This window comes from Anas acuta, chromosome 2 (assembly GCF_963932015.1).
Source record: "Anas acuta chromosome 2, bAnaAcu1.1, whole genome shotgun sequence".
Taxonomy (NCBI): domain Eukaryota; kingdom Metazoa; phylum Chordata; class Aves; order Anseriformes; family Anatidae; genus Anas; species Anas acuta.
Genome location: NC_088980.1, coordinates 112,288,541 through 112,314,861, shown reverse-complemented (window position 1 = coordinate 112,314,861; position 26,321 = coordinate 112,288,541). Strand labels below are relative to the sequence as shown.

General features: G+C 39.2%; 2 protein-coding genes across 3 annotated transcripts in view; both read left to right on the top strand.

The window, feature by feature from the left end:
* Nucleotides 1-4,363, top strand: part of UBE2V2 (ubiquitin conjugating enzyme E2 V2) — a 28,502-nt gene extending 24,139 nt beyond the window's left edge. For both annotated transcript variants that reach the window (XM_068671714.1, XM_068671715.1), the window contains exon 4: nucleotides 3,496-4,363. In XM_068671714.1, coding sequence (XP_068527815.1) covers nucleotides 3,496-3,642 — 147 coding nt within the window. In that variant the 3' untranslated portion in view covers nucleotides 3,643-4,363. The remainder of the gene's footprint in view (nucleotides 1-3,495) is intronic.
* Nucleotides 4,364-4,506: 143 nt separating this feature from the next.
* LOC137851019 (chloride channel protein C-like) overlaps nucleotides 4,507-26,321 on the top strand; it is an 85,736-nt gene continuing 63,921 nt past the window's right edge. Inside the window, exons 1-6 of the mRNA XM_068671713.1 lie at nucleotides 4,507-13,114; nucleotides 14,064-14,193; nucleotides 16,774-16,854; nucleotides 17,817-17,992; nucleotides 19,571-19,663; nucleotides 22,903-23,146. Coding sequence (XP_068527814.1) covers nucleotides 12,867-13,114; nucleotides 14,064-14,193; nucleotides 16,774-16,854; nucleotides 17,817-17,992; nucleotides 19,571-19,663; nucleotides 22,903-23,146 — 972 coding nt within the window. The 5' untranslated portion in view covers nucleotides 4,507-12,866. The remainder of the gene's footprint in view (nucleotides 13,115-14,063; nucleotides 14,194-16,773; nucleotides 16,855-17,816; nucleotides 17,993-19,570; nucleotides 19,664-22,902; nucleotides 23,147-26,321) is intronic.

Sequence of the window (26,321 nt, the reverse complement as noted above, 5' to 3'; positions counted from 1 at the left end):
TCAGCAGCATGGATCCTGGGGACTGCTGTCTGATACATTTAGAGCAGAAGAGGAGAGGGGTAGTTTACAAGTATTTTGTATCAAAAGACTAAACCTAGGTTCTTTGAATCACCCTGGTAAATTTCATTTCTTATCTGCAAGTTAGTCTTTGTGATTTTCTTCTTTTCAATTTGTGTATGGGAGCTACTGTGTTTGTATACAGAATTGAGTTACCAAGTTCAGAAAAGCTAGCCCCGTGTACTGGTGTAGGGCTGGACAAAACGCTTTTCTGTGTTAATGGTATCACTGTTGTAAAATTGTATTTAAATTACTATTCATAATGCTGTGGGGTCTTTTCTCTTGGAAACTTCCATATTCTGTACTAACGAAACACAGGTTGCGTTCTGGCATGATACTTATTTTCCCATAGTCTTTTGAGGATATCTAATTTTTGAATCTGTGAGAGTGTTCTGTAACAGTCTGTCCTCCAGTATTTGCAGTCACCTCTGTTCATTTAAGTGCCATTCACAGCTGGAAATACTTGTTTCTTTTAAATTCACTTAGTCCTATGTCAACTATAATTCTGTAAACTGTTGTCCAGTTACTGCTTTGAGTGTGTTTATTGTAAATAAAGCAGTTTGTTACCTCTTAAAGTTATCTTAGATGCTGGGAACATTGTGAACACCCAGTATTGTGCAACATTTTGCAGAATTACTTGGCTTGATTTCAAAAGTTTAGAAAAAAATAATATATGTAGTTACTCTTGCTTTTGTTTAAGGATGTGTATATAATTGTGTATTCCCAGAATAAGACAGTCCTCAGGTTGCAGTTTTCAGCTTTATTAGCTTTTATGTGATCTTGAATTTTCTTCCTCAACGTATCAGGAGGCACACTTGAATATTACCTAGGTGCTTTTGTGTGATTTGAACGTTAACATAGTTTGTGTCATCCTTCCAAATACCTTAGTGTTGTTCTTCATAAAGTGAATTTATTGTGCACTGCCTAAATTGGAAATAAATTCTGCAATGCAGAAAAGAGAACCTGAGCCAAAATCTTCGCTGCTGCAAGATGTTGTCAAAAAAGTTGGTGACTTGCGAGAAGAGACTTGAGATAAACAGCAACAAAATGCTATGGTGTGGCAGTCTTTGCTCAGAAAACACTCATAACTTTGTTAAAATAGAATTTACGGTCCGTGAGTTTGACATTACAAATTCCTAGCCAAAAAAAAAGAGAAAAGTTGGTAGAGCTTACTTCAAAGTGATCAGCTCTCATATTCCAACACAGCCAGCTTATGTAGAATTGTATTGTTCAAACATTGCTGGTGACTGACCACCACGTGCTGTAACTGAGGCTGATCTCCAAACCTGAGAGAGGCTACAAAAGCAAAGTTGAGGAGAAGCAAGGAAAAGGAAGGTGGTATGGAAGCAGAATTGCAAGACTGAAGAAAGACATTCACTGGAGGATGCAACTGCCTTTCCAGCTATTTTTTGCTAACCCAGTCTATCTGAACAGATAATTAGATTAGTTTTCTTTCTCAAACCTACTGAAGTCTTAAACCTATCTTTTTCTTCTTACTCATGACTGTTTACTGATTGTCTTCAGTTTGGGGTGTGCATCCCCAAAGGGCACCTTTCTCCTGGCTCTGAACCTTCTGTTGTTGCTGTAGCCTGGTCCTTGGCCTCCTGTACTGTAGCTTCTTTTCCCCTTACTTTCTTTGGGGAGACTACTGCTGTTCTGGTGGGTCAGTGGCATGATCTCTCCTCAGCTACTTCGGTAGAAGGTGCTGTGCTTCAGACCAACATGGAAGGTGTTTAAATTACCAGTCTGCCAAATTGCTGGCTTACAGCAAAGTAGTTGGGGAGTACTCATGCTTTGTTCCGTTTTGCTAAGTAGAAGAAGATGGTAGGTTAGCTGCAGAGAAGCATTAGCAAGCGTTAGTGGGGAATAACTTCTTAAACATCTGCAACTATATGCAAAGTGAACATATGATCTAAGCACTTGATTCCTCTAATAACAGGTTACTTCACCACCATGGTGCTGTTTTCGTTCTGGAGAACCTCTATTTTTATTCAAAAATGGTGGTCTGGTGCTTTTCTCACTGCATTCTCTGTGTGGAGAATTGTTTTGAATAGTGTGAGATCTACCATTCTAACTTTTCAAATGAATTAATGTTGTTCCTTGTTCACCGGGTCCAGCTGTTTGGACAGAAACTCTGGTGAGTTCTGCTTTAATCTTATCTAGAAGGATTGCAGAGGAGATCTGTAGGATCTTGGTACTTCACAACAGTGATTCAGGCTACACGAGGCCTTACTTGAGCTGCTGCTTGGTAACACAGGTGACCTGTTATCAGAGTTTCCCTTTGCGTTTTTTTACCTATTGTGTTTTTATCTATTACCCTGCCTTTGAAGAAAATAGAAACTGTTTTCCAGTTAAAGTTTTTTTGTTTTTTTTTCCTCTGATCTTTTATCTACCACATTAAACCAAATACCCGCGTTGAAAAAGAGGAGGAAGTAGTCCAGGAATAACAGTGGCAGTCTGACTAGTGTTACTTTTAGAACCTTTCTGTGCAAGCTCATACACTCATTGCTTATTTTAAACTGGTGTGATCTTGATGAATAAGATAATTTCCTTTTGATGCTCTTTCTTTCCTAGCTTATTAATGTTTGCAATAATTATTAAGTGCCTTACTGCCTTTATGCTGTGGTTTGATGCTACGCAGTTGTTGGCAGCTTAAAGGAGTTCTGACTCTAGGCAGAACATTATTTGTGTGAAGAGAAGAGCTGAGCTGTTTGTCTAAATTGTCCCACAGGTTTTATAAATGAAATGTCCCTTCCTTTCAGTTCAAATTGGTGAGTACAGTGGTCTTGACAGCTCCATGAGACGATGCTCTATAATAAGAAGGCAAAGAACTAAGAGATGTGTAAATGTTATATATAAAATATTTCAGTTTTTCGAACTATTTCTTAGCATATGTAGTGACTCTTGGTATATCAGAAGCACCACATAATACTGATGGGGAATAAATCACAAACTGAAACTTGCAGCAAGGGAAATTTTCCTTTAGAGAGGTATTCTACAAATTCCTGTGTCTTTTTTAAGAGCTGAGAAGAATCCGACTGTATATAATAGCTTAATGAAGGTGATTTTTTTTTTTGAGTAACTTGAAACAAATTGATGAAACTGAATTTTATAAGATATGGCTCCAGTTCAGCAGTGAACTGTTTACTGTTTTCCTCTCCCCTCTCAACCTATCCCTTTCCTTCTCGCTAACGTTCATATTAGCACAGGTGGGGGGGGGGGTCCACCTGCATGTATGTCATTGTAGAATGTGTATCCGTGTGCAAATGTTTTCCTAAAAACGTTTTATGAACATAAGGACACATGGCATGAATGTCATAGAGAAAGTGTCAGGGAATGTTTCGACTCTTTTTTTTAGCATGGTTGGTTCATTAGCAGTTAGTTACATAGAAATCTTTTAATTTCATTGTAACTTACAACTCCCTCTTCTTTTTCCAGGTGGATGCACGGAGCATACCAGTGTTAGCAAAATGGCAAAATTCTTATAGCATTAAAGTTGTACTTCAAGAGCTAAGACGTCTAATGATGTCCAAAGAAAATATGAAGCTTCCACAACCTCCAGAAGGACAAACTTACAACAATTAATTTTAGCTGATTCTCAAACTTCTGTCTTAAAACAACAACCTTCTACTCATGTTAATGTCTTGATTAAATCTCACAATGCAAACACCCACACATTAAAAGAATTTCAGCTGGTATACATGACCTGGACATTTGTAAGAATATATATAATATATGTATGCCCAATATGTTTTCAGGCACTATGGGAGAAAAAGGCAGCACAATTATTTTTTTCTCTTATCAAGGCACTGTCATTTAAGCATAAGCCTGAAATAGCCTAAAATTGGAATTCAGGTTTTACAAGATGAAAGCATGACAGAAAGTGTCAGATTGCTGTGGAATAATATATGTTTCTGAAAATAATCTCTTGAGAAGGCAAAATATAAATGGCATGCTTTATCCATCTTGCTTAGTAAAAGAGCTGCAGTTAAAATTTGTTTTAAAGTAGCAGGTACAGTGAATACCGTTGCTCATCTTGTTTAATTTTGCAAGGGTGTGGGTGCCGACTACTAGTAGTGTCACAAAGTATGTTCAGGATTGTTTTGATACCTGTATTTATAAAAAGGGGGGATTAATTTCTGTTAAGCAGCTCCTGTGTGTTACATGTATCGGACATGGCAAATATTTGTTTACAGTCTTTGTTCTAATAAACCATGCATTTAAGTTTTAGTGAAACAAAGGAAATGTATGGATATGTGATTGAGATTAAAGTTAGTCTTAAAATGTAAATAAAATGTGGAAAGTGTCTGAGGCTGTGCCATTTCTATAATAGTGATGTAATATATGTACAGTAACTTGCAGAAGTAGTGGAAAGACAAACATAATATTGCTGCTGGTTTTACGTGCACCTTTTATTCTTACCACTTTTGTATGCTTAGTTTACTTTAGAGGTCAAAGTATTTCTTTTGCTGCAGAGGACTAAGTTCTGTCATCTGTAGTACCACTTCTTTAGACAAACTTGCACTGTGTCTTTAAAAACAAACAACCCCCGACCCCAAAACAAAACCAAAAAACTCATCTAACCTTTCCTTCTTTGCCTCCCCTCCAGATTCTTTGGAGAAATGAGCACAACTTTCACTTGGCTTATTTGACCTCTGGGTGGTTTTCAGACCACATTGCTGAAATCTTACTTAGTTCTCTGTCTTGCTTTGGTGGTTGCTGCGTTGTGTCATGCGTTCTTGCATCTTTTTCTCCTTTACGTTTCTTTATTTTTTTCTTGTCTGTTCTACATTTGCCTCTTCTTTGGGGGAAAAAAATAAATCAATCTTCTGGAAGCTTTAATAAAAATTACATGTGTAGTACAGATCATGGTATTTCCATCTGCATTTCATCTGTCACCTGCCATTACCCCGCTGTCCCCTTAGCTTGTTGCCTCTCTTGCAACTCCTGGTCTGTTTTTTCAATGTACTCTGTCTGGCGGGAACTTGGGTTTTAGTTCTCATGGTTGCTCATAAGAAAGTAAGCTAATGCTATTCTTTTGGAAATAAGACCTCTCTTTTTCTCCTCTTGGAAAATGCAAGCGTTTGTTCATTGCAGTGAGAACATGTAACATTGGGAGCAAGTCGACTATTTGCATTCAAGATTTTATTAGTAGTTCTTTTGAAAAATGAATTTAATCAAAAACCATCAAGTCAGGTAATTTTGTTTGACATGCCTTTGCTTATTTCTCATGTAAAGAACCTCTAAAAGCAATAAACTAGGTGTTTTTGTTTTTTTTTTTCCAGTTGAGAGATTTAATTAATATTTGTCAGTTTATGCCTCTTTTTGACAAATTTGGCACTTCTAGAACTGGTGGAACTGTAGCTGCCAGCTACCTCTTGTCTGTATTTATATGACATATCATTTGTGACGGTATGGCTGAAGTGCATTGCAACATTTTCGTGATTTTTTCATTTGAAATATCTTGATGCCATTAAGTCTTTCTTACATTACCATTGCTAATCTATATTTAATTAAAATAATGGAACCACGCAGTTCTGAGATGTGAATTTTTTGGAAAATAACATAAACGTGAGGGAACGAGAAGCACTTGTGGACTATTACATGCCTGGTAACGTAATTCACAGAGTGTGAAAAGGGGCTGGTTGTTTGCTCGGTCATGTGTGGTACGAGATGATCCCACAACAGTTGTCCACCTTTGTCTGTACTCTGCCTGTTTGTTCACATCTGCATATCCAAGTGTAAACAGGTGCATTTCGCATACATAAGTCAAAGTAATGGTGGTGAGAGTTAACCTGTCAGCTGAGCTGACACCAGGGTGTGTAATACAAAGGTTGACTGTAAAAAAATATTTCTGCAGCCATTTTAAGTCTTTCTTTTTTTTTCCATTTTGCTCACACTGGTAAAAGACTATATGTATGATTGTGGACTTTCAAAATGTCTTTGGCTACTGCATAAAACTGAGAGCCTCCCCCAAACTGTTTCATTACTTGTATTTTAAAGCAGAACTGCTTCCTCTCCTCCGGAAAGGTTGAATCGTTTTACAAGTATCCATGTCTGATCGGCATCTGCGCAGCAATTGTTTTATCATGTTATATTTCTTCTTGGTAATTTGATTTACATACCAGAATTATAAATTTCCTCTCCTTAATTTGTGTTCTTTGGTCAGGGTTTATATTTGCTGTTGTTAGGAAATGCCTGTGGGATTTTTTATTTGTTTAATCAAAATTGTATTTGTATGTCTTACAAAGTAGAGCACTGTATTAAGCCAGTTTTCTGAGGAACAAAGCTCAAAAGTTTCAAATACAGGGTATGTTCTTCAAAATGAATTTGAAGATTCATATCGTGCCAGTAGTCATGAACTAACTGGGATTTCAACTAGCTTTGTGCTTTGAAGCATTGCTGAAGTTCTTGTGTTTTAGTTGTTCAAGGGGGGAATAAAGTTCACTGTGAAACAGAGGGGAAAAGTAAATCCAAAAGATGGATTCATGCTTTGTAAACCTTAAGGTATAATGAGCAATCCAATGGAAATATCCACATTAGCAGTAATGTGCCTTACCTTGTTCTTATGAAGTGCATAAAATGTTTTAAGGTGTACACCTACCAGATGCCTTGATTGCACTGATCTTCCTGACAGCAAGATGAGAATACCGGACACCCAGCAGGACCAAGTCAGGAATTCATCTCCTCAGCTATTCTGGAATAAGTGCATAATTCGTGCTGCTCCTAAATGTTTGGAACTGTGTAGTGGATACCTAAAGGAAAATGTTGGTGTGTCCTATCAGAGTTGATCAACCGTAACGGCAAACTGTGTAATTTTAAAACTCACTTTTTTTTTTTTTTTTTTTTTTCCTAAGTAACATATTCAAAATTTGTGTTTGGTAAAATTTACAAAGATTTTCGAGGTGGGGGTGTTATTTCACACTTGGTGGAACAGGAAGAGTGCCTGTGGTCTTTCATTAATTAAAAAATAAATAAATAAAAAAAGGGAAAAGCTTTAAAACTGTTGTTAATGCATCTGTGGTAACCACATAATGAAAGACTCATGGGAGAAGGATTTTTTTTTTTTTTTTAACCTGTTCTGGTGTTTGTATTATTCCCTGAAACAGTGTGTTATCCTTTTCAGTTGCCTTAAAAATACCTTTAAAAAGTACAAAAGAACAGGTTTCAATAGCTGATCTTAGCTTCCACGGCACTTGAGTGCTCCATTGAATGGTTAAAACAGCAACTTTCTCCATGGCCTTAGTGTCAGTGCTGTTTACAACAATTTTTACTAAAAGGATCTGTACCTCTGCTCAACTGATAAATGGTTGTAAATAAATGTACAGTAAATTTCATTCCATGAAATGCGTAGTGTATGCCAACTCTCAAGTCGCAGTCTCATACCTCAAATAGGTTGATGAATTTTTTCAGTCTTTACCATTTTAAAATAGTGATAAATGTAAAAAGTCTTTTATTATTTATGTGCTTTGGCATTAATGTAAATGGGTAACTTAATGGATGGTATTAAGGTAATGCATAAATAACCAGTGCTTGGGATAGCTTGTTATAATGCATGTTTTTGATACTAAATTTATGACTTTTCACTATTTCTTATGGAAATCAACCCAACCTGCTTTTATTATATACAGTAAGGACAACATGTAAACATGGTGTTAAAATGTATAAACTTTGCAGTTCAGGGTTAAAATAAAGTTTTCATCAGCTCCTTTGTGCTTGTTCCCACTCTGCTCCCAGTGGTTATTGCAGATGTACAGATACGCTGATTTTCCTTATGCAGTATTATTGCTGTTAACTTTATTAAACATGCAAGAGTGTTAAAAAGGCGCGGAAAAAAATCTGTTTTTCTTCTGTAATTTCAACTAAAAATTGTCAAGAAAACAGAAACTTGTCAGAAATAAACGTGGACTGTGTGTAGTTTTTTTATTATTATTTATTTTTAATGGACTGTGGAAAAAAATACCTAGTTTTATTTTGTTTTAGTTGTTACAGGCATAAAAGCTGTTACAGTTAGGATACGAATAGCTCAAACAGTAGAAATGTGAAATTATTATGGAGGTGTGAAGGAGTTTTTTTCTAGCCAATCTTTCCAGTGTCATGAAAATTGTTGTGTTAATAGGGGAGAGAGAGTTCAGACCTGCAGAATCACTTTGGGATATGAGCTATTACTTCTTAACTCCTTAAATTCAGCCTGGGGCAACTGAACCCTGTTCTGTTCCTCTCCTTTGCTCTTATGAGATAATAGTCTTGCACTTGAAACTGCTAAATGCTGTGCTGAAGTCCAACAGGTTGAGATGACTGTTTCTTTTAGGTTTTGATCTGTAAAACTTGCCACCAGGAGGAACTGTGTAAACTAAGACCTTGAAATTATGTGATGCTGGTGGCTGTGTGCTTAGTTTTTAGGTTACTCTAAGTGGCTGGTGATCAGTGGTACGAAGTTTATATGTGTAATTAATAAAGTCAATACTATTAATGAGAAAAATTGGTCTTAAAGCCTCCCTGTGTTTGTCACAATATCAGGTGAATTGTTGTAGCCCAGACCCCTGCCCTTTCTGGCCTACGTTTTTTTCAGCTTTTTATTATTTGCTGGACTGAAGCTCCAGGAGAGCACATGATTTGAGATGTGGGTGGTGTGTTGTACAACTATGGGACCTTGTACTTTTGAGAAATCTCCAAAATAACTCCTTGCCACAACATCACAGTTTCAGGATTCACAGAGGCAGGCACAGTCATCTTGGTTTGTGTTTTCTTAAACTGTTTCCTGGCTTGTGTATTTTTTTTTCCTGTGTAAAGGTCCACAGTTTAAATTTATGATCGTACATAGTATTATTAATCTGTAATGATATATTAGATTTGTTACAGCCATTTCTGAAAGTGTTTCAAACTTTTGAAACCTTGCAGTCCACGTCAAATGTATGAGTTGTATTTACAGCAAACTTCTCATGCTAAGTTAGCACTATATTATCAGTTCTTAAGTGCTGTAACTTGCAGTATTGAAACAATGTGAAATGAAAATTACCTGTCATGTTTCTGGTTAGCAATATTTTTATTACTGCTACTCAGTCACTGTGATTGCTGTTTGCTTCCTTGCGCTGTCATTCAAATTGTCTATTAAACACGTATTATTTAAAGCCTTTGACTGTCACTTCAATTAGTAGTGTTATAGTTCTGATTTTTACAGTGGGATGCTTTGAATGGAGTATGGCTTCTGAAGCTCCTCATTCCACTGTCCTGCTTTCAAGCTGATAAAATAATAAAATCTGAACTGTTTTCCTTCAAGTAGTAACTATTCCTGGCGTTTAAAATTCACATTTACCTTCACATGGAATTTTTGTGCTATTCAGTGTAACAATGTCAGTGATCAATCTGTAGTGCTTTACGGTATTTTTGTGACTTTATGATTTTTCTAATATCTGTATAATAATTAGTATTGAAACAGAAGCCAACAACTATCTGCTGCTTTACTTGACAGCTGCACGACTTGCATACCCTGCGCTAACAAGCCTGCAGCTGAAGAAAAGGGAGTAGTGGAGAGTGAAGGAATTCATTTAATTTAAATGCACACAATTCCGTCTGCTGTTCAAAAATACATTGTTCTCTGTCACAGAAAATGGAGGTGCCAGATAAGTATTTGCTTGGTTTTCATATGCCTGCTTCTATGCAGCGAAAATTGCATTGTGCAGTCATTTAGATGCAGGGGTGATGGGTCATTTCTTCTTAGGCAGGAGTGTTTCGGTGTAATCAATCGTATCATGAGTTGTTGTAGCTGCTTTCATGTGTAATAGTTGGAATCTGCTTGATGTCTGTGCTATTTAAAGACAAGTGGCAAAATGTTTTGGGTATTAAATTCATGCTGTATTGCTAATGCTGTTTGGAGGGTAGTTCTTATTTGCTGTGGCTTGTGTATGTAGCGATAGGTATTTTGTATTCCACCGTGCACTCCTAAAAGATAAAGGATGCGTGCCTGTGCATACACATACTCTCACACTTCAAGACCTGCGACAGCATTTAGGTAAATAAAATTATGTTGCCCTATTTCCCCAGTTATTTGGGAGAGAAATTAGCTGGGCAGTGGCCAGCTAGTGGCAATCATAGCCATATCTCTTCTGTTCACCACCACTTACTTGCGATTCAGGTATCAAGCAGCAGTAGGCCAGTCACTCACTGGTCTAATTGCCAGGGAGCTATTTTCCTGGTCCTGGCTAGAGGTAGCCTAGTTCAGTCTACCTCTGCTTACTGAAGACATCTACCCACCCTTGCTCCTGGTCCTGTGGTCATTGTGGAAGCTGCCTGGGCATGGAACTAGGAGCTCTGGGGCTCTCAAACAGTGTTTTAGCAGCTCGAAGCTGGCTCTTTCCCCACTGTGGTATTTCAGAGCTGTCTCCCAGTTGAGTCAAATTCAATATAGAATTTGAGTCCTCTGAGCATTTTATAAAAGAAGCATGTAGCTGCTAGTGTTCTGCAGTGGTAAATAAAGCATACAGACTCCTTTCCTTCCTGCTCTCCAGAGTAGCGGTTTCTAAGTAGATTATGGCCCCTCTGAGGTAAAATCACAAGGCTGAAGCCTTGCAGAAGCAGGAACCAATATTGGAAATGAGTAGAAAACCTGGGAAGTGGCCACAGCCTGAATTCTCAGTTCTTGTGTTGGGGCATTTATCTTCCAGCACTGAAAAGTATACCATCCTCAGGGCCTGTAGCCAAGGTAAAATCTGAGCTATTGCATCTTGTAGTTAAGCAGGAAGATCCCTGTGTGGTGTTTGGAGATGAAAATTTATTGTAGAAAGCATTATGATCCTTGTGCAGACTTGACGGGCCAGCTAATACACCTTCCAAGATGCTTTGCAGGAGAAAGATGAAAGCTTGTGTTCAGCAGCAATGTGTTAACCGTGCTCCCCCATGCACACAAGGACAGCCAAAATGCATAGTTTCAGGCTCCAATTGGGATGGGGGCAATTAAGCAATATGTATTAACAGCACAGGAATTTCTGGTATAGGATGCATTTACGGCCCTAGTAACAATCTGGATTGGCTGCCTTTAAGTATTCTGAAAATAGCTATTTTCGGTTTCAAGGTAGAATAGATCTTCGAGTTTCTTTGTAAAACAGTAAATTAATGTCCTGTGAATACATGTGCTTGTATTTTACAAGGCCTTGTCTTCCTCTAGAAGTGTGTCCACTCCTTCACTCAGGGATGCAGATGTGCCCTCCTGCAGCCTCAAATCTCTGCTTTCTGGCTGTTTGTTTTTGGACCCTGGCCATTTGTGCGCTGCTTCACAGAGCATCATGAAATGTATTTCAAATAAGCAAGCGTACTGGTGGATTTAAGCTAACTAGAGAGGAAAACACGGGGGAAAGAAATTAGGGGTTGGCATTTGAAAAGCCATTCTCAGTCTGTTTTGTTTTTTAAAGTTTGAAAGCACAAGCGGGTGCCTGTGAAAATTGGCAGTACAGCTGAGTAGCTGCTGTAGAGATCAGGATGGATTAACGTCTGATGGAAATGCAGTCGTCAGCTTCCATCTTCTGGCAGCTAAGGACAGCAAAGGCAAAAGCCCAGGTATGCTCTTAGGGATGTCGATGGTATTCCTGTTTGAGGAACAACAGCTGTCCTGTTTGCATAACAAATCATGACGTGGAACAAAGTATAGCTGTGTTTTCTGAGGGCAGTCTGTTTTAGCCTAATCCCCTTCCCCTAGAAACGTAGCTTTAGTTTTATTTTACTTGTTTTTTTTTTTTTTTTTTTCCTCCTTTTTGCATTTTTCGTGGATTTAGTGTTTCTGTTTATGCTGTGATTTCTGTAATGCACAGGTCTACTCATATATACCAGCTTGATCCAACGCAACTGGAAAATTACATCATATGAGTCTTTGTGTCCCAGAAATAAAGAAAAGCACTAAATTGAGATCTCTTGCCATTTAGCACTCATTAATTGACAACTGGGAATGATGTATGTTTCTTTCTTGTTTCAGATGAGGCGTTTCCAAATTGATCCACATGTCAGTAGCTGTAGAGCAGCAGCAATCTTTTACTATCCTGCCTTTGTAACCAAAAACATGCCCTGGAGGTGGCAAACTCAGCATGTTACAGGCTTTTCTTTACAGTAAATATTTAACCTGCAACAAGTTGTCTGCTTTGACTGAGCTGCCAATTTGTAAACTGCATAGTATATAATATCCAAAAGTAGTGAGTTAGGGAATCTTTATTTGCCGTTTATTCTTAATTTCTTCAATGAGATTTATCTGTACAGAAAAAAAATAGTTAAACTGCAACTTGAAAACTAGATTTTATCTAAAAAGAACTTTGTTATATTTGTAAATTCAAAGAAAATTGTGTTAGAAATGAGCTTTAATAGGATGACTGTGTAATACTGAGAATGTAGGGTTTAACTCTGAATGATGCAGTACACTAAATTTTTATTTTTAAATTGTGTGATTATGTTGGATCAAGATCTACGGACAGCCCAAAACACACTTCTTTAGTACAGACAAAGGCCTTGTTGCTTAAACATCACTGTCATCTGAAGATTCAGTTAGGAACAGGTACAATAATCACGTTACAATGAACTACCTTAAGGTCTCTCTGCTTTGACTTCACCAGAGAGCTCCAGCTCAGACGAGTTTTCATTGCTTCAAAGGTGCTGGATCTGTGCATAGCCACAGCAAACCAACCCCAAACACAAAACATCTGATCTCTGCGTCACAGCCACTCCATCCTCATGGGCTTTTTCCATTTCTCTCTCAGTCTCAGGGAGCCTGATCTTCTTGGGCTCATGTAGTTCTTGTTGGCATCCCAAAGATTCTTGGAGCCACTGTCATGTCACTTTTTTCCTGTACGCAACATGTGGATGATGGTGAAGAGGAGATGTTAATGGCAGAAGATCATGGGCCTGACTTGATTCATCCTCACGATTTTAGGAGGCCACGTAGCATCAGCAGAAGTGATTTAGCATACAGTCACTGCAAGGAGGATGAGAGAGAGCAGCCGGTAGCCCATGAGAGTTTGGATTATTTGCCTTCACACAGTGGAGTTTATAAGAAGTGGCTACAAGAGAAAGCATACAGGTAAATTTGCTTTAAATACTGTTATGCTGCCTCTAAGCTATGGATAATTGGGGCAATCCAGGGAGATGCCTGCTAGCAGAAGGAATGATGAGAGCATTATTTGTTGTTTTTATACATAGGAAAATATTTCCATGGAATAAAGAAGGGGGCCAAGCAGCAAACAACCTCTGTTTGAAAGCATTTTTTTTTTTTTCAAAGTGCTTATTCCTTTTCTCTTAACAAATTACTGAATGTTAAAAAAAAAAAAAAAAGGAAAAAGAAAAAAGAAAAAAAAAGTTACTACCTGATGTATACAATTTAAAAGAAGGAGATTTTGCAGAAATTTAGAGGAATGTTTTCTTACTGAGACTTTTCTTGAAATCCAGTGCCCCAGTGTAATTTGCAGGAAACATGGCATTTGAATCTCAGTTGGGCTGCTTTAGTTCTAGATGATACCAGGTACAAATCAGAAGTTAATATCAGTGCACAATTATTATTAGAGGCATATGTTTAGAAAAAGTACAAACTAGAAGTAAGGATTTGCACATTTGAATGATAGGTGCTGTGTCAGTGAATTAGTTCTGGTAGAAGACAACAGGAATGTATTTGAAACCAGTTCTAAGTGATCTACTGAGTGTTTAATTATTGATTCACATAAATGAGCTTTGAGAGGGCATCAGAAAATCAACATCCAAAAGCAGGTTGCACTGCAACTTTATATATAAAAATGAACAAACACACATGAATCAATGATGCTCATTACCCAAATGGAAATGGTTTTCACCTGAAGGTAGAATTTTGGGAGTGTACACTTCTGTAAGAGATATTGGTAGAAATAACCTTTTGCTTGTGCAGTCATGGTTAGTAATCAAATGATCCTAAAAATTGAAGTTGTGTATTTTATGAGAGGAAACACACCAAACAGTCCTTTGCTGGAGGCTGAGAGGTAACCGTATTTTCCTATTTCTAGAAAAGAGTGGGATCGATGGCTGCTGATGGGGCTAATCGGAACAGCAGTTGGGATGCTGGGGTTTTTGACTCATCAGATAATTGACTCTCTCATCACATTGAAATGGGACCTGGTGGAAAATTACTTGAAGGTGAGCAAAAGAAAGTTAGATTGACCTTGTTCTGTGTGTGTATTGGAAAATCCACATCATGAAGTCTTAACTGACTAGAAGTGCTGCCTGTCTAGGTGAGTATGGACATGATAGATCCTGTAGGTCTTCATCCAGGCATGCATTGGTGTCCTTTGCTCCAATTTACCCTATAGTACAGTATATTATCTGATGGAGTTCTTGTCATGAGATTGGTGAAGGCCTTCCTCCTCCCCTTGCGCATGCACATGATGAAAGGTGCAGGTACTGCATTGTGTATTGTTGATGCCCAAGGGGAGGGATTAGGTTTCCCTTAATGCGACCTAAGCAAGTCCAAGTAAATGTGGACTTGGTATCAGGGATGTTACTTGTTTCCATTTCTAGGGTTGCTATCTGTTGCAGATGCTGTACACAGATTATTGTGGAATGCTTAATTTTGTTCCTGATGGGTATCATGGCATTGTCATCTCTGTCATGATCAGGATGATGGGGGCAAAAATCACTGAATAGCTAAAACCAATGCCAGTGTTAAAGCACCTCTGACCCAACTGCTCAGTCAAATTTTAGCCTGTTTTGTGGTATCTATGGTAGACAGTAAGAATATTGAAGAGTTTACTGTGAGAAAGATGCTGTCCAGATGAATCCTGCCCAGGGAGTGACAAGCATCCTTACAGATGGATGCATCCTTAGATCCTTACAAAACTGGAAGAAAACAGTGGTTGATAGGCCGTATGACTGTGTTGGCATTCAGCCATCAGCTTCCTCAGATGCACTGGGAGGAGTGTTACTAGCAGGCTGAGGGAGGCAATCCTTCTCCTTTATTCAGTGCTGGTCAGGCCAGTCCTGGTGTATTCTGTTCAGTTCTGGGCTCTCCAGTACAAGGGAGACATGGACATACTGGAGTGAACCTGGTTAAGATCCACAAAGATGATAACTGGAGCCTCCGTCATACAAGAAGCTGAAAGAGCTGACATTGTTCAGCCTGAAGAACAGAAAGCTCAGGGGGATTTCACTGTGTGTTTGCAAGTACCTGCAGTGTGTGAGTCATTATTACTGAGGAACAGAGATAGCATCCTCTCAGTGGTGCTCAGCAAGGAGAATCAATGACTGTAAAGCGAAATACAGGAAATTCCACTTAAACATAAGAAAAAGATATTGAATCTTTTGAGGTCAAGTGCTGGGACATGTTGCCCAGAGAGCCTGTGGATTCTTCATCCTTGGAGACTGTCAACAGAAGCATGCTGCCAATTGCTGAAGGGCAGATCTCAACCACTTTGCAGAAATGCAGGTGAAGACTTACTCCATTGAAAATATGGAATGTATGAGAGATAAATGTATCAGAAGGAATATCCAAGAAATAGGTGCAGGTTTTCCATTTGGAAAGTGTATTATAAGGCTCTTAAAATCTTATTTCCTTGCGGTTTCTCTTATACATACTAAGCATATGTTTATGAAATATATGAACATTGGATGACTACACATACATACCTGCATCTATGTATGTGTATGGATGTATATGCATATATATGTGTGTATATATAAGCACTGAAGTATAGCTAAATAATATATAGAAACAACAGTTTATCTTCAGGGCACCACAACAACTGCTGTGCACACAGAATGTCCTGTTGTGTTACAAAGTTTGTCCTATTGTATTAAATTAATGAAGAGGGACAGCAGGTGAGCTCTCATAGGCTCTTACAACAATATAAACATTTAGCTCCCGCCCTGGAAAATCATCTCATCTATACAACTCCTTCAGCTACAAATAAGCAAAACTAATTTTTGTGCAGTTTGCTTTTTTGTTTGTCTGTGCCGCATGTTATGCTTTGAAAAGGCTTGGTGCGAGATGCTGACGGGAAGGCTGCGGTGACCGGCTGTAACACCATGACCTCCGAAATGCAAGGGGTGTGTTTGACCTGCACACACACAATGAATCACAGCTGAGTACTGTGCAAGGAGGCAAAACATGTGGGAGCTGAGGAGTTCTGGAGACAGCGTGGCTGCGGTCAGCCCAAGGACAAACAAACAAACCCAAAATCCAGGGAGACTGAAACGGGCTTTTAAAAGTGAGAAGGAGCAGTATGGGAGATGTGCTTTTGGTTAAAATAGAGCATGAAAATGCTTGCTTACATGTATTCTGTCTATTTGTAACAGCTGCAAATTCATGAAGATATTTGCCAATGTAAGACCTTGAAGCCTCTGTTTGAGAAAACATCTGCTGGAGGCTCCATTTAGTGATTTCTAGTGCGTGTTCTTAAGGTCCCTTCACTCCACCTCTGTCCCACAATGGGCCTGGATAAGTAACAACATATCCCTTGCAGTGTTGGTAGACATGGGGAAAACATCCTGGAAAAAAAATAGGAATTGACTCTGAAGGTCAGCCTTTACCTTGCTGCCACTCCAGTCCTTTTAAAGAAGCTGCACTGCTCATTTCATTTATTTATTTATTTTGGTTGGTTGGTTTTTAACTGTGGTACACATTCTATCCACAGAAGTCTGTGGGACAAAAGATGATTAAAAAACAGGCCGTATAGCTGGTATATGGGTGCCAAAGTAACGATCTGTTTGTAAACTGGGCAGGATGGCAACTTCCACCTGACGTGGGTGTGCGTGCTCGGCACCGGGCTGGCCATGATCCTCGTGTCCTCGAGCTCAGTGCTGGTGAGTGTCGTCTCTTATGCAGCAGGCCCACAATGCAGCAATAACCCACAGCTCATGCTCTTCCAAATGCTGTTTAATTCAGCATTTAAATAAAAAAAGATTAAAAAAAAAAAACTCTTTTACAACCCAACTGGAGAGGCCTTTTTTGGCCCTTAGCCTCACACTGAATTCCCCAGCACGTAACTTGTATAAAAGTGTCTGGGGTGAAATCCGTGGTGGCGGCCATGCAATTTACGCTTGGCGTGTGGTGTTTGTAAAATAAATACGAGTGGCAACTCATGTAACTTGTGAGAACTCAGTGTTTGGAAGGGGCTTGAGCCAAAGACCGTCAGGCCATATAAAAATTACTGTTGGTTTTAGACTGATCTTTTAGCTGCGCTGTGTGGGTATCACTCGCAGCCCAGATCGGTACTTTTACGAGGCTGCAACGCCTCGAGCATTGAGCCTTGCTGCCATTTACTGTCCTGCTGTGCTCAATTTAATCATAGAAAGGCAATTAACAGCGTAGGTGAAAGAAAAAGTGAAGTTTTACTGAGATTCCCCCAAAGTCCAGCAGCAGTAGTAGGAAAAGGCAGTTTGCTGTGATACAGGTGATAACCGACCAGGTTGGAGCTAACCAAAGCCTGAGCTGACCCAAGGGCTGCTGCGGGCTCATGTACACCCCTGCCCCTCAGGTAACCTGCACGCAGGCTCCAGCCATGGGAGGCAGGGCCTGGAGCAGAGGTGGGCCCTGCTCCATGGGTGTCTTCTCTCCCTTCTCCAAGTACGTGCATAGCAGCACTGTTGGGAACACAAGTTTTGAAACATCTGTAGCCAGAGGTTTATGTATGTATGCATTATTAATTCTGGGAAAATTTGTTCGTGATCAGAGCAAGGTGAGAGCTGGACTTAACAGCTGTGTCCATAGATGTGTCTGGCAGGATATGATCATTGACTCTGCTTATTATTTTTTCCCTTTGCAGTTCTTTTGTCCAGCAGGTTCACCATCTGGCTTGCCAGAAATCATTGGGTATTTGAACGGCACTTCTATTCAGCATCTTTTTAATATCAAGACCTTCCTAGGGACGTTTGTGTCATGCGTGCTGGCTGTAGCAGCTGGGCTCTTCTGCGGGCCAGAAGGTCCCATGGTCCATTTGGGGTAAGAAATACCAGACCAGAGTTAAAGCTATCCGTCAACGGGGATGGCTTTGCAATGTCTTTCTTGGTGGCAGCATTGGCTTAAAAAACATCCTGTACTGCATTAGCACAACTGATGTTGTGCTGTCCCCTCTATTCAAGCCACACAGCGAAGAAAAACATTTTTTCACTGCGTGTTTTAAATATTGGCTGGGTTCCTCAATGCAACTCCCAGGAGGGTTCAGCAAGCAGTTATCTGGACACCTGCTTCCAATGCGCTGGGCAAGAGGGGGAGACTGGGTGGACAAAACTGCCGTCGGTTTTCTTCCTGGAAGCAACCTGTCCTGGAGCGAGGCCGGCTGCCTTGCACCTTGTGTAATGGCTTTTACCTATGCAAAGCCAGTGTAAAAATAAAGTCAGCCTCAAGAGGTTGCACACAAATGAGATGGTAATATTGATCTCTGATAACATGGTGCAGATCAGCTGTTGGTTAATTTGCTCTTTTATTTCTGATTCTTTTTGGTTTTGGAACTCACTCATAGTTGAGGTTTGTTCTTGTTGCTGACCCGACCAAACCTCTCCCCTCCAGCACGCTTGCACATTTGCTGTTATTCTGTGGGGTTTTATTTATTTATTATCTATCTGTATGGAGGTGCAGCACCCTTGGGGATGACTCAGATTTTCAAAAAGAGGAGAGCATGGTTAGTCAGAGGGAGCCACAAACCTTTCAGTCAATAAGTACCAAGGGTTAGCTCTCTCTTTAGGTTTCTTTTGTTTTCTTTGCTGTCAGACATTTGTCTCCAGGAGCTTGGAGACTGCAGCTGTGATGTTTTTCCTTTGTGCTAGGTTGGTAACAGTGATGCATGAGCCAAAGAACTGAATCATATTTCCATGAAGAAAGTCAGCACGGTATTAACGTGATGCCTTTTCAAAACACAGGACTTAAGAGCTAGTTTAATTTAATTTAGTTGGAACCTTCTACCATTTTTATTAAACATAAACACACGTAAGTTGCTAAAAGCCTCTGAGAGATTCGTTAAGACCCCTAATTTAAGTCTTGTAGAAAAGTCTTCCAAGATTATACAATGAATAGATTTTTCATTTCACTAAGGATTTGGTTTTCTCTTTTTTCCATTTAATTGTAGTTTGAAGTGCTGCCTGGGAACACGCTGTAATAATTTAAATCCTTACATATCTTCTGTCAGAAGCAGAGCTGTTCTGCTTGCCATGGTCATTAACCTGGGGGCAGATGATTGAAATGATGGGCTACAGTCTGACATGTCACCACACTTGGGCAGACATTAACAGGCAGTTCTTCAAAAGGCATTTCGTGGTCAATCATCGCAACACTCCTTGCAAAAGAGCCATTTAAGTCTCTAGTTAAGTATCTGAAAGTCTTCAATAGCCTCCTGCTTTATGTCAACGGGACTTTGCATATTTAAAAGATACGTTCAATGTTTTCCTTGTTTAAATCTGTTGAAGCCAGTCTACCTTTGCTGCTGCATGCCAGCTAAGGCTCTGTCCTCCCCTGCCTTGAACCATGGCTGATTTATGAATAATTTACTGAGGAGCGCTCTCAATTATACAACATCACTTTTAGTGCTATCCTGGGTTGTGGCCTGAGCCAGCTGCAGTCGGACACCCTTGGCATCCACCTCCCGTTCTTCACCAGGTTCCAGAATTCAGCTGACAAGTAAGTGATGGGCAGGGTGCAAGCTGGGGGGGTCTCTGTGGCTCCCCCTCTGCCCTCCGTGCTCCAGGGGTATCTGGCATGCCACCAGCAGGCTCCTTGTGTCTCAAAGAGTAATCCCGTATTTTGGTCTTCCTGCTGTTTGTCACTTTGGGGTGGCAAAAAAACCCACACCTCACTTTGTTTAATAAAAACAACCCTTCACGAGTGGTTTTATTGAACGCTTGTGGAAAAAGTGTGCTAACACTGAAGAACTTTTTCCATTGTCTTCTCAGCTGTAAAACAAGGGAGATAAACACAATAATTTTAGCCATGGGGTTTATCCTCAACTAACGGTGTCAGCTCAGGAAATGGAAGATGATGGGGATTCCACAGTGTGCACTACGGGAGCCTTGGTTTGTTTTTCCAGTTTAAAAAAGTTTTTTTTTTTTTTTTTTTTTTTTGTCACTTTTAAAATCTGTCTCTTCTCTAGTTGCGTATGTCTGCAAGGTAGCCATGGTAAGCCCTCTCTCATGAACAGCTCTACTGAAATTAATGAGATTAATTCCCTGAAAAAGAAATTACAAACCAATTTATGTCTTTTGAATGGTATTTATTATCATGTTGTCATATAAAGCATACACACAAAAGTTCATGCATTACTGATTTTTCTAGAGTGAGAAAAAGAGAAAGACTCGCATGTTCATTTCCTAAGAAAAGCAAAGTGAAAGAATTCGTATGAATGGCCACTGAACTATCTGTAGCTTGAAAGTAAATCAAAAAATACCAGAGGGAAGATACGGAATCCCCTTTGCTTTTAATGCTTTTAAGGTCAGTCATTTAAATAAATCTGAGACGTGCTGGTCTCAGCAAAATGTTACTCATGAAAGGAGTCAGCACTTGCGGTAAGAGAAGCACTGAGAACTTTTGTTTGTCTCTGCAGGGTACAGTTACAGAGTAATTAGAAAGATGTGGTAACTTGCAGGCAGGAACTGTCCTGGGAGAGACAGGTTGTGTGGAAGTCCCCTTTACAAAAAGGTTTATTTCTGAGCAGCAGAGGAAAATTCCAGTCTAAGAAAGACCTCCCTTCCTTTGCAAAGATCAGGATGAAAGAATCCCACTCCCCCGGTATATTTTGCAGTTATTAAGTAGGCTCAGTACTCTCTCCCAGTACTGCCACTGGCCCAGCAGTAACTCAACCAGCATGAGGATGTTGAAGGATCCTAAGACCTCTGTCCATCAGCTGTAAAGGATCTGCAGGGTTGGAGGGGTCTCCAATGGCTTTACTGATACTACTGATGTGGCACAAAGCATGTACAACTGGCTGGAGCATGGAGATGTCCAAGCAAAATTCCCCTAGTTTTTACTGTGGCATGCAGTATCTGTGGAGTTCCCTACTGCTGAAAGTAATGTTACTTTGCAGATACAACATATAAGTAAAAACCCATGCAATCCGTGCGGTGTCTAACTCCACATTTGTAAACAGGGAAATACCAGATGTGAAGTTGTAGCTTTATGGTGGGCTCCTCCAGAGTCCTTAGGGGAGAGGGAACTTGTAAAGGCTTTGACACATGCACTTTCTAATATCTCCCATTTTTTTGTCTATTGTCTTTATTGCTACCCATCTTTGCTACCCATCTTTGTACTGATAAAATTTTTGGATACCACAGAAAAGTCAGAAGGGACACTAATAAAGAGTGCATGTTTTCAGATGACTGGTCATATATATATATATATATATATATATAAAAATATATATATATATGTATATATATATATATATATACACACACACATTATTTACTGAGAACTTGACATTTGTAATACTTCAAATACTCAAGTATTTTCTATACTCATTGACCTTGGTTAGTAATTAACACCCAGCATTTGTACAAATCATCCCTGAGGGTCTCAGTTAGCATATCCAGAGAATGCAAATTTTATGAGCTGGTGAGCACTAGTGATTTGTGCAATATATGTGTCAGCATCAGCCCAGTTTCTATTGCAAGTGCTAAATTGAATGCAATTTTCCAAGGCAGAATTTTTCCATATTATTTACTCTTTCTATATCCTTCCCACTGTTCCGCACACTACAGCCTTTCTTAAAAATGTATGATGCAGGATGTTGTTTTCATATAATGAAATAGGCCCTGGAAACAAAATGATGATGTGTGTGAGGAAATGAATAGTAATATGTGTATAAGAGAAGACTGTCCCTTAATGCCTTTCTTTACAACACTGTAATTCTTTTTTGTTACCTATATATTTTTTTAAACGTTGGACGTGGTGCTTAGGGACATGGTTTACTGGGTGACATTGGTGGTAGGGGGATGGTTGGACCAGATGATCTTGGAGGTCTTTTCCAACCTTAATGATTATATGACTTTTATTTATTAATTTATTTTTCTTTACTGCGACTGTCTGACAGTGCAGATCTTTGCTATTTGAGCTTATGGTGCTGTTTACAGCAACACAAATTTACAAATGTTTTGCTCCTCGGGGTGTATGTGAGCTCCACACCTTTATGGGAGGAAGACAGAGCATATAGGTTCCCTGTGGATTTCTCAGATATATACAGACTGAGGAACTGCTTGAGACCAGAGGTTCTAGGCTGTACTTTTGTTCTCTGGTGAATTCCAGACTTTCTTACCTTTTTTCCTACAATATTTCACCTCTGTGCCTGTACTGATTCTAGTATATGAAATGATACCTCTACTTGGCATTACACGGCTAGGTGCCAGTTCAGCATCTTGCAGGCAAGACACTGCATTCCTCATGCAATGTTCTAGAATTGAGGAGTTTTGTCAAGGCTGAAGGTCAAGAAAGGGGACAACAGTTACAATATAAAGGAGATCTGTGAATGAAACGTCATTTCCCCATTCTTGCTGACAAAATCCCATAAAAACTCAGAGGACTATTTAATGGTTTTACCGCTCTATGGGTGCTTCAGTCACTGTTATGATTGGGTTCATTTTTTCTTCACAAGCCCTTGTGAACTTGGCAGTATATCAAAATCACTGTAGTTCTAAGCTGCCAAGTAGCCCCAATAACTTGAGCCATAAGAATCAAATCTGAGACTAAGTCTGTATTCAGATCTTGGAGATGAAAGATGCCATAATAACCCCCAAATGAACCATCAGTTCTTCAAATTCAGCTCCTTAAACACAACTTTGACATGAAGAAACGTTTTTGAAGACCTTCTGTTTCTTTTCTGTATTTTTTTTTCTACTATTATCAAATTTTGACTCTTCTACCTGTTTCAGGCGCAGTTTCATTACGGCTGGTGCAGGAGCAGGGATAGCTTCAGTATTTCGTGCCCCCATTGGTGGGCTGTTGTTCACCCTAGAGGAAGTGTCTTCCTTCTGGAACATCAGGCTGGCCTGGCAAACCTTCTTTTGCTGCCTGATGGCTACCTTCACCACGGATTTGCTGTCCTCTTCTCTTTATGGGTTTGTTTACAGAGGTCATTTTGGATTTTTTGAAGCGGAGAAAAGAATTCTGTTTTGGGTAAGTACTGCGTGGATGTGGGAGGAAATAGATGCAGAGTTTTAGGCTTGTTTCTCTCAATATTATTTTTGGGGGAGTAGCAGGGAAGTGGGACTGAGAAGGGAGAAGGATGGTGTATGTGCAGTTACCAGATCAGTGGATATGGGACCCCTCATGCTTTAAGTCTGGTAATCACTTAGCTACAAGACAGATGTTTTGTGTTACCTACTTAATCAGAGAATTACGTTTTACATTGTAGTACAAGATGTTCAATGTCTTCTCTTGTGACTGGCTTGAGCTCTCCTTTGTTGCTGCAGTCATTGCTGTACCATGGCCCTGTTTGTGCTTACAGATTAAACATTTAAAAGCATATAATCGCTGTTTGTTCCTAGTTGCACAACAGAGGTCACCTTCAGCCTTTGTTCCTTGCAGAACGATACAACATTGTTCTTTGAATTTTACTTCCTGTCCACCTAAAAACAGTTGCTTTTATTATAGTTCTCACTCATCTTTGTTGTAAGGTGATTCAGTAGTGATGTATGAGAATCACGATCTTCACTTCTTTGTGCCTGAATATCTTTCTCTGTATTATGATGTGACTTGAAGGTCAATTAGAAAAGTAAAAATAAACCTCTGGTCTTATGAATCCCAGTCCACTTTCTGCTACTAAGTAATTTTTCCTAAGCTTATTCCCCGACCACTTTAATTGGTCTCTTAATTTCTTCTGTTTTATATCTCTCTAACAATACAAAGAAATAGAAATAATGTAGGCATATTGTAATTTGAAAAACAAGAAACTTTTTTTGTGTGTGTGTGTGTGTGCATGTTGCCTGCTACAAATACCATGATTTTGCATATGTCATGCAAAAGAATTTGTGGTGTATTTTCTTTAACATAAATTCAGCTGTGGCAATGGGAGAAGATACTGGTTTTTAACCCAAATCCTTTTTTGTGGACCGACTCTTCATGCAGGCTCCCAACAACTGTAGTGACACAACCAAGAAGACATAGGTTTGTGGTAGAAAGGTGAGATTAAATGGACAACGAAGAGGTCAGGCCTGCTGAAGACAGCTTTATTGCTGAAGCCAAAGTATTGTGTAATGGACAGCTGCATGCACAGAGGAGAGTGGAATTACTTTGGTTGCTATTTTACAATAAACATCGCTCTTTCAACACTCCTTTCAGGTTGTTTTCAGAAAAGAGCAGTGGATTCTGTCTCCTGTCTTCTTTTAGTGTCATTAGCAGGAAAAGCTAGCTAAAATTATTATCTAGATGGCTTCTGTCAGGGTTCAATAGTTTTTGGCTCACAAGTTGGTACAGATAACCAGAAATATTTTCATTTCACTGAACACTGGGCTCAGGGGAAATTTTGCTTCTTTCATGTTTTGTGGCATTAACCAACACAGTTTACAGTGGATAAACTCTGAGTTGAAAGCTTGTGGGTTTTGTTTCTCAAGAAAACTATTTGTTTTCTTTAGCTTCTTTCTACTCAGGAGAAGGTTACAGGAGGAATTTATTGTACCCCAGAGCTTGAGATTTTCAGGAAGCTTCACTTTACTTTTATGTAGAACATTGGATTATTTATAAAGGTGAAGCTTGTTCTGTAGGTAACAGATTTTTCTTGATGACTGGCCAAAGCATGTCGCTAGCACTTTGACAAAAGCAATACACTCTGTTGCTATTCACTCCCACAATGCAGAACACTGGCTTGACTTTACCTTTATTGCCACACATGTGCAGTGTAACGTGTGTGTGTTGCTTTAAAACAATCATCTCAGTATATCTTTCTCTTAGGAAAAATAAAGGCAGGGAGAAAAAACAGTAAAAACCCGCATGTCCATTTTTAGCTTTCATGCAGGTTTGGAATTAAGTAGAATATGCTGGAAGATATTTGGATCCTGCAGTAAATAAAACAAATTTCCTACTTCCAAATGAGCTATTTCTTCTAAATTTCAACACCTTAAACATTAGATCTATTTAAATCCTTTGGAAAAAGATGGATTTTGATGCAGCTATTGGTAAAAAATAGTGTTGCTGAAGTTATGGTTAGTATGTACAACAGACATATATGATTGTTGTAGTCCTGATTATAGGGCAAGTCACTCCTGGCTTCCTCTGAGTGTGTCTCCAGGTGTTGAGTTTCTTGTGTCTGCCTTGTCTATATCAGTTTTCTCAGTCTGCAGCACCCAATGGACCAACTCTTCAGGCCTGACTGGATTTTGACCCTGGCCTTCTTCCTCTCAGGAGATACCATCAGCGCTTAGAACAGCTTCCTGGTGTATTTCTTAAAGTCTAGGGTATTTCTAGCAGGAGGAACAAGAATAAGATTAAGGAAAGAGAATAAGAAGAGGAATAAAAAAATAACTTGAGAAGGGATTGTGTCCTTGCTCAAGCAATTTAAGGAAGGCTACCAGTTTCTCCTATGTACTACCCCAAATATTATCCCAGTGTAGTTTTTATTTATTTATTTATTTTTCTGGCCCTTAACATGTGCCACTACTGCTCTTTGCCAGTTAGCTTTTTAAATGTTTCATGATCTCTTACTCTGTCCAGATCATAATCTTGACAAAAAGCTGTGTATCTCTAAGCCTGGGCTAAGGAAATAATATTCTCACAGCATTTAATAGATTTCTACCAATCTATTGACTTATTGACCCCTTTTTGTTTGCTGGAAGATTATATTAAAGCATGGTATTGCTGTCAACCTTTCTGCCTATTGAGGAATCAAGCAGAAAATTCAGTTACTATTCCAGCTGTCAGATTATGTTCTACATTTGTAATTTGGTATTCCATGAGTCGTTCCAGATCAGCATCAAATTACAGTTTTACTTAGAGCTTATCAGTAATGCATGTGGAAGTAGCTTGACACTTAATAAATGAACTTTCCCAAATTATGAGGTAGATAGAGATACTGTGAGCAAAGCTCTGGTCCAGCAGAGTGTCTCAAAGTGTTCACTAAAACCAATGTGTTATGTTGTTTGCATGTAACCTGAAGTGCTGCGTGTTTGAGCTAACAGCTATGCATCATTGAAGGTTCTGTTAGATTCATTACTTTCCCTAGGGAAAAGAGGGGCCCAAGAGGATACTGCTGACCTTAATTTGCCACATTACTTGTTCAAGTCCTTTATAGTTATTCAGGAATGAAAATAACTGGCCAATGGAGCTATATGTGACAATGAGAGTATCTACCTACTAG